The sequence below is a fragment of the Hyperoodon ampullatus genome, assembly GCF_949752795.1.
Source record: "Hyperoodon ampullatus genome assembly, chromosome: X".
Classification (NCBI taxonomy): Eukaryota; Metazoa; Chordata; class Mammalia; order Artiodactyla; family Ziphiidae; genus Hyperoodon; species Hyperoodon ampullatus.
In genome coordinates, this window is record NC_136913.1 from 83,424,951 (window position 1) to 83,438,679 (window position 13,729).

Consider the following 13,729-nt stretch of genomic DNA (forward strand, 5'->3'; position numbering starts at 1 on the left):
TATATATATATGTTTTTAGCTTTCCCCAAAACCTCTATTCAAATAATAGGGAAAAATATTAAAAAGATGGTGGGAAAGAGGGCATGATGATTTATTTACTTTCTTAAAGAAAAGCTTTTTTTTTTTTTTTTTTTTTTTTTTTTGCGGTACATGGGCCTCTCACTGTTGTGGCTTCTCCCGTTGCGGAGCACAGGCTCCAGACGCTCAGGCTCAGTGGCCATGGCTCACGGGCCTAGCCGCTCCGCGGCATGTGGGATCTTCCCGGACCGGGGCACGAACCCGTGTCCCCTGCATCGGCAGGTGGACTCTCAACCACTGCGCCACCAGGGAAGCCCGAGAAAAGCTATTTTTGACTTAGGTGTTCCATACAAGTTTGTTTGCCATGTGAACAAACAGTTCTATTACAGCTTTTAGTTTTACCCTGGCTCTCTGACCACTTTCCATCTGCATACTAAGACTTCTTAAAATTACCACCGGACCAAATAGTCAAACACTGTCTACTTCATCTGAAATATTGGGCTGGCCAAAAAGTTCGTTCGGGTTTAACCTCTTTAATAGTAATGTATTTGAATTGATCTGATTTGGTACCTTGCAATTTAAAAATCCTGTTTAAAATCAAAATGTGATAGATGGAACAGAGTGCGTTCCTTTTGAACATATGCAATAACTGCTTGATCATATTTAGAGTTTATTAATTTTCAGATATGGCATTGCATATGCTGATGTAGGAGGATTCTGTCAAATCCTTGAAAAGCAAATCAGGAATGTATTTTTAGGGTGAGATAGAGCATGTAAAGGTACCTGAGGAAGAGATATCTCTCATTTTTTAATTAGGCAAATTAATCAACTAAACTGGCCAAATATTATTTACTAAGTAGCAGCACTTTAACACAATATTAAATAGTAAAATTTTCTAGACCGAAGTCCACACTTGAAACTTAAGCTACTTGAATTCGTATTATAATTGAAGCAAGGCTATATACCATCTGAGAATTCAGCTGTGCCATGGTGGTTATGAGTTTTACAGTAGGTACACTACACAATTTCTCTGAAGCCATTTTTTTTCTGAATACAGTTTATCTCGGAAGATGTATTAGTTTGCCAAGCAAATCCTTCAAGAGGAATATCCTTGGTACCACACTGAGGAAATGAAGTTTGGGGACATAAAAAGCAATATAACTTCTGAACTCAAAGCAAAGTAGAAAATGAAAGAGATTTCTTGTTTGTGCACATAACCATAAATAATTCTGGGGCTGTGAACATGAAGTCACCTGGTCCTCTTATTTACTCTCCCCATCCTTAGCTACATGTCTGTAGGCGAAATAGTCAAGGACATTACAAAGTAGTTTATGCTATGTAAATTACTTAAGGCAGTATCAATCAGGATGTGCCAAATAAAGTTTAGGCCATCTCATATATATCTAGCAAAAAGATTCTTGAGATAAAGATATGACTCAGTCTTTTAACTATGTATGTAAGCATGTATATCTTGTATATAATAGATAGTAGATAAGTGTTTTTTGAATTGAATTATAGGACAATTATTCAAACCAAGTATGAGCCTGATATTAAAAATAGCATAGTTTAGATCTCTAAAAGTAAAAATTATGTTCAAGTATATTTCTCCAGGTCTATGCTGAAATTAAATTCACTTCTGTCTGGAAACGCCCAAATACTTTTTAATCCTCAAAATATATTGACAGCCTACATTTAGGACAACTTTGGAAATGCATAGAATCATCTGCCCTAATGAGAAAGGCTCCAAACTGGTTGTCTTACTTCTGCTTTCTTCCCCCATCAAAAGTATTAGTGTAGTCATCTTAAAATCTATATTAACCTTATGATTTCTGTATTAAAACCCTTCAGTGTCTTCCAGAGTTTACAAACCTAAGCTCCTTTGCATTCTCATTCTGCCTCTAACTCTCTGGCTTTATGCCTCCCTGTTCTCTTTGGTGAACTGAGCGAATTGGTGTCTTTATGACATTTTAGCTTTTACCTCAGCGGAACTTTCTTTGCCATTTCAGCAGTTATTTTACTTGTTCCTATTCAGTGGTCTTTCATTTTTCCATAGCGGCTGTACCCTATACTGTATCTTACCTGCTTTCCACAAGTCTTCACTCCCTCCCCTCCCCATTCTTTTCACTTACTACAAACAACCTAATCTCTTACCAGGGAAAAGGGAAAGCACCTAAGCTTCAGAACTTCCAACATCTCTCCTACCTACAGTTATCTCTACCCATATCTTTTATTAGCTTCCTTTCTGTCAAACCTTAGAAAAAGGGATACTTTATTATCACTAATACTATTGTTGTCATGATTAGTGATAGAAATAAGAACGTATTGAGGTGTTACTGTGTCTGATTCTATGCTAAGCGTTTTTACATGTACCATCTTATGAATTCCTCACGGCCCTATGAGATTGGCACTATTATTAGCTTCATGTTACAGATGAAGAAACTAAGGTCAAGGAAGGCTGGGGACCTTGTCCAAGGTTACATAGTAAGTAGTAGGTACAGAATTCAATCCCAGGCAATCTGACATCATGGATTGTGATTTTAACCACTGTACTGAGCTGGTGTGTACGTCCACGTATGTGTGAGATAGTCTACTACATACTAATTTACTTATCTCTGTTTAAGGCATTATTATCCCCTGCCTACTCTTGTTTTGTTATTCTATTGCCTCTTCAGTTCGTCAGTATGAATGGATAGCTGGATGGATGGATGGATGGATGAATAAAAATCCTTCACTGGCCCTGAGGTCCATGATAGCTACTGCCCTCTCTTCATTACCTAGCATCAGTTTTTTCAAAGATTAGTGTATTTGTTCTCTACTTCCTTGCCTCTAGTTACTATTTAACAAACAGCAATCAGAATTCTGCCTTAAACAATGCATTGAAACTGATCTAGAAGAGATCATTAATTACCTCCTAATTGTATCTAAAATATACATCGGTTCTACTCACTTCTCTTTTTCCGTGCCGTCACCACTTTAGCCCAAGCCAGCATCATCTTTGCCTTAACCATTATAATATACTTTTAGCCTGTTTTTTCCACTTATACTTCTGCCATTTTCCAAATCAGCCTCGGCACAGCCCTCGATGTGACATTTCTAGAGTACATTTGTGTTGCATCGTTATTTATCTACCTGCTTAAAACATGAGTGCATTGTTTTCTGAATTTACCATGCTCTTTCCTGCCTTTGGACCGTTATACACATTGCTCCCTCTTACTCCCACTCGCTGCCTGCCTCTCTCCTGCTTATTCTTCGAGTTTCTGCTTAAATTTCATTCTCTCCATGATGCCTTCACTTACCTATCAATCAAAATTAGGTCTCCCTATTAAACTCTCTCAGAGCACCTTTTTTCTTTTCCTTTCTCATGGTTTTTAATTAAATATTTAATTGCGAAGTTATTTATTGAATATCTATAACCCCTGCTAGATTGCAACTTCTTTAAGTATATGTATCATATTGATTTAATTCACATGACATATACTTGCCAAATGTTTGTTGAATGTATTAGCTTGAATGCAAAATCAAGTGGGCTCTTTTCAGTCCTGTCTAATTCTGTATCCATATGGCACTTGATAACATTGAAGAATTTAGATTCCTTACTGAGTCCTTTTCTTTCTTTGCCTTCTCTAGCGATAAATACTCTTTCCTAGTTTTACACCTATTACCCTTGCCAGTGTCCTGTAGAGTTTCCATTAGTACATAACTTCCTGGATGATAAAAACAAAATCTCATCAGTTAGGGATAGACATATGCCAGAAGTGTGATTACTCCTGCAAGGTTCATTAAAATCATCATCAAACAAAAAAGAATAAAATTGGCAAGACTAGGGAAAAATCTGGCTTTGACTTTTTGAAAGAAATAAACTTACCTGAGACAGTGACTGGGCTGCTAAGCTTTCTCTAAACGTTTTGGGTGTTTTGTTTTCTTTGTTTTTTGTTTTTTTTTTTAAAGCAGCATCATTGGGTTTAAAATAATAAGTTTAAAATAAACCAAAAAAAAAAAAAAAAGAAAAAAAAGAGCGAGAGCAAGAGAGAGAGAGAGAGAGAGAAAAGAAACAAATTAAAAAAAACTAGCATATCCCTCTTCCCAGGAGGTCTTCCCAAGCAGACCTCCTGGGAAGAGGGGTATGCTAGTTCCCACACCTTCTATGATCAATAATCCTTTTCTTTAGGGGGGTATATTGGCTGCATAGCTTCCCACTGACTTGTCCTCCACCCTGCCTCACACAGAATTGAATTTGGTACATTGTTGTAATTATGTGCTGTACCTTTACTGGGAATAAAGCACAGATCTTTGAAAGCTCTGCCAGTTAGACCCCCCAGCAGGAGCTTTTAGATTCTTCTGAGTGTGTTTGCAGCTCAGCTGTTCTTAAACCTCAGAGCGTCGGAAACTCCCACTTGTCTTGCACTGAGGATGGAGACCCATACTATGTGTATCTATTAAACTAACACATCTTCTGAGAAAAAGAAGGCAATTATTAGTTCTCTTGGTAATCGGTACTTTGTTTTTCTCACCTCAAAAATTACCCATATTTTTCAATTAAAAACATTCTAAAGCTATAATCTAATAAAAAGATGTTGAGATAGCCTTGTGCATAAAAACATTTATAATGAAAAGCAAAGATTATGTGATACTGCTGACAGCATATTTAATTTTTTTCTTTCTCTACATAAATATGTGAAGGCAGGAGGAGTGGATTTATGCCTATTGTTGGAAGTACAACTATAAAGTCAGTGTGCTTTTTAATTTTTTTAAAGTCCCCTAAGAGCTTATGAGCTCTATTCAAGATAGCTTAACCAGGTGAAAAGGAAATTCTTAAAAGCTTTTTTTTTTTCTCCTACATATCATCAAAGGCAATTAGTTTGGATGGAAAATTGTAGCTCTTCTGTTCCATTAATATTAAATTATTCAGGTTTGCATATTCATTTGGAAAATTGCATTTTTCTTTATCTGCTTTCATTCAAAGTGTTCAGTGTTTTGATATGTAATGCCTTGATTGTTTCTATTTTCATTCCTTCTGTAAATATGAATGCTAGCTCTTACTTCCAGATGTGCATTCATTTTATCTGAAAAAAAGCTGGTTTAATAATTGTGAGATCAAGTAAAAGAAAACTCGCCATGACTCGTTCTCAAATCCATGTATTCAGATTCTTGTTCATTTCATTAACTTCTCATAATAGTCCATTTTGTGACAAGATTGCTTATTTCCATCAGCTTTTGCAATAAAATGAGGTAAAATAAAACCACCTGAAAACTGAATATTCAGATTAAGTCTGGGGATGTCAATCAATTTTGCTGTTGATTGCTTTTCATTAATTTTTTAAATAAAAAATTAACCCCTTTTCTTTCTCCATATATCAGTAATCCATAAGATAGCAGCATAGCATTACCATTACAGATGCTCTGATGGCCGTTCTTGGCTTCAGACAGTTGTTTTCAGAAGGATGTTTTGAAATTCTTGCTCTAATTCTCAGTGTAGTTCTGAGTTTCCAGTGTCTCTTGGGGCCGACATTGTTACCATTTTCTGTTCCAGACTGTAGATGAGTAAATGTTTGTTGATGCATAATTTCCACATATCATTCTATTTGGGGAAAATATTCTCTATCAGCCTATCATTGCTTTTCTGGGGTACAGTCAGTTTTCAACACTCCGTTTTTTCAAAGCCTCATTTTACAGATCAACCATAGCTCTTGTCTCTCCTGATATCTAGTACACAAACATTTGCCATTGGCTCCATACAGCAGATATACCTGTATTTATGATTTTGTGCAGTCCAAGTACTAGGTGTACTGCGGAAAGTAAAGCAGTGAGCAGTAGAGAGCCTAGTCTGGAGGGAGTTATGTCTAAATAGGATAGTAAAATGATTTATTTAACAGAGAATTACAGATGTCCTTGCTTTATTTCCATACTTCCAGGCAGACTTTTGCTCAGTCATGGAGTCTGGATCTCACAACTTTTATAGGCAGTTCTGCCTGCTTTCTAACTTAAATCCACTCTTCTTTATTGTCACTTTGTTATCATCACCTTAATTATAGTCACTTATACAAAGTTATTCTGTATATTCAATGTATCCATACATTGGGTCCCAATAGTATTTAGGTATGGAGGGGACATCTTGTAACAAATGTATATTTCTTACAAATATATCTGTTAATTCAAATAAATTTTTAACATTATATTTTGAAGACACTAGAAGATCAGTTATGTTCACATATGATGGCAGTTGAAGGTGTGTTTCTTAGCAATGCAAAATGAAAGGTAACAGAAATCCCCTTAAAGGTGAGCGACGCGTGACTGCAGGAGTGGCACGTGGCTACCTCCTTCTTCGCACATGATTGTTACACTTGGGTCTTTTCTCTTTCTCTATGGATTCTTATGGTAGTATGGCAGAACATCAGTATTCACCAGCTGCATAGGTAGTGAAGTGTATAAAATTCAAATTATATAAACAAAACTGTGTCTAACTCTTTGGGGAAATAACCCACTTGTAGCTGCTCTCACTAAAGCCATCAGGGTACATTTTTTTTCTTTTTAATATAGTGCAGATCAGCTAAAGAAATGATAGCTGCTTGATGTGATTTGACAGACAAGTATCTTGTAACACAAAAAAATCCCCTACATAATACAACACCTTGGTCACCAGCCCACAGCACTTCAAGGAATGAATTATAAAACAAAGGATGCCAGTCATCTAAAATGCTGCGAGGAACCACAAGGAAAAACAAACATACATTTCAGCCAAGCTTTTGTTATATTTTCTTATATCACTTAGGTGCATTCAAATGCCTTTACGAGACATGCGCCTTTTAATAATTGTATCTGTGGCTGGGGATGTCGCTCAGTGCTTCCTTTGATTTCTAAGCTTAGTTATCCAAGACATTCACTTACACACTCAAATCCTCTAATGGAGATTCAACTATTGTCTATCAGTCTACCCTGGTCTGATCATAAAAATTCACACTTCTGATTGCAGCAAAGTCTATTAGTATGATCAAAGCATACTGTTTTGTGGCTCCTTTAAAGAGATACATCCATATAGTTTCACCTCCTCCATAATCCTCTTGATTTTTACAGTAACACATTTTCAGTGCTAACATTTCTAATAGTAAATGTATATTATGCATTGAAACAGACTGAAGGGAGCACTGCACGATATTTACAAAGTGTGAAATAGATAATGAGGGCCATTCTTCACCAAGCCCTGGTAACACACAATCCTTAATTGTGGATGAGAGAAACTTTATCTCAGGTTTGGGAGAACAGTCAGGGACCATGGTACCTTCTTAGGAATTTCTGAGGATGAGTAAAGAGGGTAATAACAACAAGAGCTATTGTTTTAGAGTGCTTCCATTGTGTCAGCTACCATGACAGTAATGTTACACATAGGATCTCATTTAAGTCTTACTGCAACTTGCATGAGTGACTTAAGAAATACATTTTACTGATGGGGACATAAAGTCTCAGGAACATTCAGTAACTTGGATTAGATCATAACTATAAAGTAACAGAAGTATAGTTCAAGTCCAGGTCTGTATAACTCAAAAGTCCCTGTTTCTTCCACTACAATGTACCTTATAGGTCTAGAGAATGCAGAGAATAGTTTCTCTCCCTCCCTGAGGATTAAGGGGAAAATTCTCTCTAACCTACCCTTCAAAATAGTTATACGGGGCTCTGAATCCAGGCTAAGATTGAGCCTGGGCAATACAATTGGGATGACACTTTTGGTAGCTAATGACTTTACATAGGGAGTAGGGTACCCTCCTCCTGCCTCACATCAGCCTACTGTGATACCTCTTCACACTATGCATCTGCTTCCCAATCCAGCACTTTGCTGATACTGGAGTTTCTGTTTGTATGAATGAATACATCCATCCATCCATTTGTTTTACAAGGATTTTTTTTTTCAAATCACCTATGATGTTTATCACCTGCTCTGCACTAAACTTTACTCTAGTGAGTAATTGACGGAAGAAAATTTGCCAAGTCAGAGGTCAACTCTGATCCTCTTATGACGCACAACCTCTTCCCCAAATCAGGTTGACTGACGATAGATTGTATCCAGTAACAGCAGTTCAACAAAGTTAATTCCCTAGCATTTCTGGTTTGACATCTTAGCTGAAGACATTATTTTGGGGGCAGTAAAACATTACCGTCGGCTGTTAATTTTGTTCAATAGACAACCTGTCTGTCCTCCTTGGGAGAAGATCTGGAAAATGGTTAGTCATCTAAGGAGTGCTTTTAAAATCAGTCAGCAAATATTTGAATGTCTAATAAATGCAAGGACCCATGCTAGGTGACCCATCCAGTCACTCCCAAATCTGCCAACTCTGATACTTATCTCCTCCTAAACTCAAGGACTGAATCTCCAAATGCTATCAGATATCATAACAATACCTAAAACTCAAAATGCCAAGAAAGCAATGTTATTTCCCTATTATAGAGGTGTCATTTTACTATTCATGTGAGAATTTGGAGGGGGGAAGGCTGGAGGGATCAGGGAACATATTTAAATAGTCTATTTTAGTAATTCAACCTTGAAGTACATAAATTTTAAGCTTGAATGGTGAGAATTGAAAATAAGAACCAATTCTAAGAAATTCTTCAGGTTAAAATATAGGCAAGGAATGGTATTAACTTACATTGTCTTTACCAGAATTTGAATATGACTCCAAGATTTGGAGTCTTCATAGTGGGGATCTAATAGTGTCTTTGTTAATAATAAAATACACTGGTGTCTGAGAGGATGGTGAACCAAGTTCACTTAAATGCTAATAAAAATGTCTTGGTAACATCCAAGTAATATTTTTCACTTCTGAATCTCACACTGTTTACCTCACCTTTTCCATAACTCTAGAGGCAGAGACTAAAAAAGAAAGAAAGAATATATATGGATCATTTATTTGGCTCCTACCTAATTATCAAAACAAGACTGCTCGACAGGACTTTGCCCTGCTTTACAAATGAGGAAACTGAAGCAGAAAAATTAGGTGGATTAGTTTCACACAGTCTAACTACGCAAAAGTTTCTAGATTCAGTCCTTTGGTTGCATTTGCTAATAAGCTGTACCCTACCGGCCCCCACTGCCTTAGTCCCTGGTTAGCTTACTGAAGTGTAGGCAGAAGATAAGGGGAAGCAAATTCATCTATCCTCATTCTCTGAAACAAACAAAAAAAAAACAAACAGTAAACTGCATCAAATCAGCATCTCCTTTGGCCTTCATTAATGCCAACAACATTTTACCTCACAAAGGACTTTACACCTTGGAGCCATCTTTGACTTTCTCCTCCCATAACTGGTCATTTACTAAGTCCCACTGCTTCTTCCTTAACTCTGCCTTTTGTATCTATTGCTTCCTTTCCTTTCCTACTGTCAGCATCCTAGGTCATTACCTGTTTCTAAGACCATTTGAAGACTTAACTAATGGTATCCCTGCCGCTAATCTCTCCTTCAGCCACTCATACATACTGCTCTCAGTATGACTCAAGAGACAGCGTGGTGTAGTGGTTGAGAGTCTGGATTCTGTAGCCAGAATGCCTGAGTTCAAATCTCCAGATCTTCAACATACAATTTGACTCTCTGCTAGTTCCTTAGTATTTCTGTGTCTCACTTTCCTCATCTTTAGAATGAGACTAGGGCTAATAACCTTTTCCTAGGGTTGTTTTGATAATCAAATCTGCATATATGTATATAACACATCTGTAGAAAAATGTCTGGCACAGAATACTCAATAAATGTCATTTGCCGTGATTGTTGTTATTATAATTATGAAAGTACACTTTTGGTCCATTATTTTGGTTGGAGCTGGTATTAAAAAAAAAAAAATCAAATCCCTGCTCTTTGGGTTTTTAGGCCAAGGATTGAAATACAAAGTCCAGAAAGGATACAAATATGAATGAAAACAAGTGGTATTAGAACTGAAGCAAGACTAAAAGAAAATCTATGTGAGCCTAGGGTTTAAATTCCCTGTGGACCTCAGACCAAGGCCACCCTGGTGAGCAGGGTTCCTACAAATCCTACAGAGCATGGGCAGAAGGACAGGTATTTGGTGACTAGCACCTGGTCAAAGTAGTTCTATGGCTTTTTTAACCATCAGGGAGACTGAAAAACCACTACTTCCTAAACATATAAAATGATAGGAAACATACTTCTGTGCTAATGATAGCCAGTTAACAATGAAAAGAAAGGAAAAATTAAGTGGGAAAGGATTTGGAGACAGTGGTAGAGGCATAAATGAAGGCAGAAAATGACATAGAAACTTAGATTCCCCCACAAACATACACATGGAGTTTTGCACATTCATGGAGACATAGACTTTGGTGTGGTTAGCTTCCAATTTTATAGCCTTTACATGGAATCTTAAGGTACTTTGATCTAAATTCTGCCCCTAGGTATATACCTCATATATTCCTAACCTATAAACCTTTTTTCACAACTTCCTTTTGGTCCTCGTTTGTGTTTGCTCGCTTTCTCTCTCTCTCTCTCTCGTTTAATTTTTATCTATTTATCCATTTGTATCCCCTCTACTGTGTAGCCTTCATTAAACATTGTAGTCATAGAGTTTAAAGTTTTCTCTTCTTTCAGTGAACATCTCCAGCACTTAATTTCTGTTTACCCATTTAGAATCATGGGCTGGTTCTATCGCTAGGTATATTTTTCAAGTGATTGTGTTATGAGTTTTGAGGTATATTGGACACCTTTTGTGAGTAGATGGTGTGTCTTATAGTTACCATGCGAGTACTGAAGAAACAGTAGGATGCTTTTTCTTTCTTTAAGATTTTATTTATTTATTTATTTATTTATGTGGTTGCACCGGGCCTTAGTTGCAGCAGGTGGACTCCTTAGTTGCGGCTCCAGGGCTCCTTAGTTGTGGCATGCGAACTCTTAGTTGCGACATGCGTGTGGGATCTAGTTGCCTAACCAGGGATTGAACCTGGGCCCCTGCATTGGGAGTGCAGAGTCTTATCCACTGCGCCGCCAGGGAAGTCCCAGTAGGATGCTTTGAATACTACCCTGATCGTATTAAAAAAAAAGCTATTGATAAGTGATCTGACTTATGTAGATATAGTAACAGGCAGATATTCCCAGCATACTTTTATAATCTGCCTATAAAAAGCATGAAAGCGTATGGGGGATTAGCAGATGGCAAAGGTTAATTTTTGGACAGGCAGACACCCATGGTTAATGTGAAAATTCATTTCAAAGAGTTAAAATGATAAATTATGCTTGCTTTTGTATTAGAGCAGGTAGGGTCTATTCAGCAGCTCATTTTGCTGCTTTTGAAGGGTTCTTTGTGGCTTAAGGACTCTTGTTTATGCTGTCAAGTTCTTTTCATGTTGTCTACAGATATCTCATGCCTACACTGTGCCTGGCATTTGTATTTAAAAAGAAAACTAAGCTATATGTGTAAAAAGAATAAATGTAATTAGGATTGTTAATAATTTCATTGTGTGTGTGCATGTGTCTACCCTCCCCCCACCTCTCTCCCAGAATCCCTTTGGTGAATAAAAACTAGTGAAATGACTTGGAGTTTTGGGGAATTAAAGACTAAAAGAAATTATTATCGTAGGAGCTATACCAAAGGGAATAGAGAATGTGCACCGATACTATGAAACAATTAATTAAAACCTAAGTTGAACTGTTTTGAAGAAAACCAATATAGATTTCTTGAATAATGTACTTAAAAGTAAGTTCATGTGATTTTACCATAACTTAATTATTTAACATCAACATTCTGTCAAGTAGGTGAACTTCTTTAGAGCATATATAAATATTTAATACATTTTATTAATAAAAATCCTAGGTTTAAAATTATTAAATGCTCAATCAGAGATAGTCTTCTGGTTTCAGACAGCATACTGATATGTAATTTTTTTTTAGGAAATGTGGTTGCACTTACATTTTCTGTCATCGTGTACATTTTTTATATGTGGCCCAACTATTCACTCAACTCAATGTCATGTTTGTACATTTTTGTACTTTGCCTCAGGGACAGATTTTTGGCAGTTTAAATGCTATTGGTGACTAATGATTATGCAGTTAACATACAGCAACTGTTTAGCTTCAATAATATTTTCTTAATGCGGTAAGGATGATTTCATTTATTCCTTTAAAATTGAACAGCTATTTCTTTAAACTTTGAAAAAAAATATTCCTTTGAAATGTCTAAAACAAAGTAGAATAATATTTGTTAAAACCCAGAGAGAATTCATTTTATTCAGAAGTTTTACAGTATTGTCTATAAAATGATCCCTACTAGAGAGAAAAATAGCAGGCTATATATATATATTCTTATACAGCATTCCTTATCTTACAGATGAGCTCAGTGAAAATGTTGCGTCCTCGTCTCAATAGCATTCTTTTCAAGCTCACGTTTGAAGAACATGTAAACAACATCAAACCAAGCATCATAGCAGTAACCCTGGCCTGTGAAGAACTGAAGAAAAGTGAAAGCTTTAACAGACTTTTAGAGTTAGTTCTTTTGGTTGGAAACTACATGAACTCAGGCTCAAGAAATGCCCAGTCTTTGGGTTTTAAGATCAACTTTCTCTCTAAGGTAAGATAACACTTTATAATGCCAATTTACAGCAATAATCTCATCTACAAGAGGGGTCACTTTAAATAGCAATAGTACATAAGCCCAAAAAAGTATCCTTTAAAAGGATGAATTTTATGGCACGTGAATTGTATCTAAATTAAAACAGATAAATTATTTTTAAAAACCTTACTGTAGTAAAATCTCAGACTGCAAATTCTTTTGTAGTATAGTACTCAGCTCTTGCTGATCAAATCTTTCTGGAGTTTTTAGGTCCAAAAAAATTTGCTTTTATAAAGTAGATGCAATCTTGTATTTCAGTCCCTTCAAACTTGTTTTATGTCTCTCCAAAAAGTATTTGAGGAGCTAAATTCAATGAGGTGATAGCCAGAAATTGCCTTCTGAATATGCTTTGCTTTTTGTCCTCCAAGAAAATAATACTCTTTATTGTTGAATAGTGTTGTGTTATTAAACTTATACTAGGTATCTAGTGCATTAACTAAAAGTTTTTTTAAAAATCAAGTGATAATCGTTTTATTGTTTTGATTACGCTTTCATTCTTGTGAAAAGTAAACTAAGAAACAGACAAGTGCAAAAGTGATGGTATATGTCCATTTCTAGGTTAGCGCAAACCACCTTATTAAAGGAAAAGATCTGTCTGTTACACAAGAAAACTGAACAGACTCTAAGGGGAAGGCCTGTAAGAAAGCTGGAGACAAAAATAAGTCTGAAAACAAGCGATGTATCTTTGACATCTCACCATTGTTTCACTTTTTTTTTTCTTTCACATCTGAAAACATTACAGAACTTTGGTTAGTTCTTGAAGTATATTATTACAAGAATCCCCAATCTAGGAATGGATATAAATTTCTTTTCTATTCATGCATTAAATAGATGTGCATTACATATACATGGACTAGCATTTTAATATGTATCAAAAATGATTTGCTCCTGGTAGTTCTCACCCGGATAGACATAAAGAATAACATTTGTAGATAGTAGGATGAATAATGAAATTGTATCTGTTTACCCCCGATTTATTTTTGAGGGGTGTAAGGAAAGAAAGCAAGAAAGATAGGAAAGATGGTCTGGCATGCTAGATTTTTGTCAAAAAAATATTTTTGGTCCCTCTTCTTATGATATTAGGGGACATGTGCAATTATTTGATAATACCAACAAGAA

The 13,729-nt window shown here is 36.1% G+C and overlaps 1 protein-coding gene across 1 annotated transcript in view; it reads left to right on the top strand.

Moving 5' to 3' along the window:
• Nucleotides 1–13,729, top strand: part of DIAPH2 (diaphanous related formin 2) — a gene marked incomplete at its 5' end in the record, with an annotated part of 895,530 nt that overhangs the window by 440,905 nt on the left and 440,896 nt on the right. Inside the window, one exon of the mRNA XM_079728322.1 lies at nt 12,329–12,568. Coding sequence (XP_079584448.1) covers nt 12,329–12,568 — 240 coding nt within the window. The remainder of the gene's footprint in view (nt 1–12,328; nt 12,569–13,729) is intronic.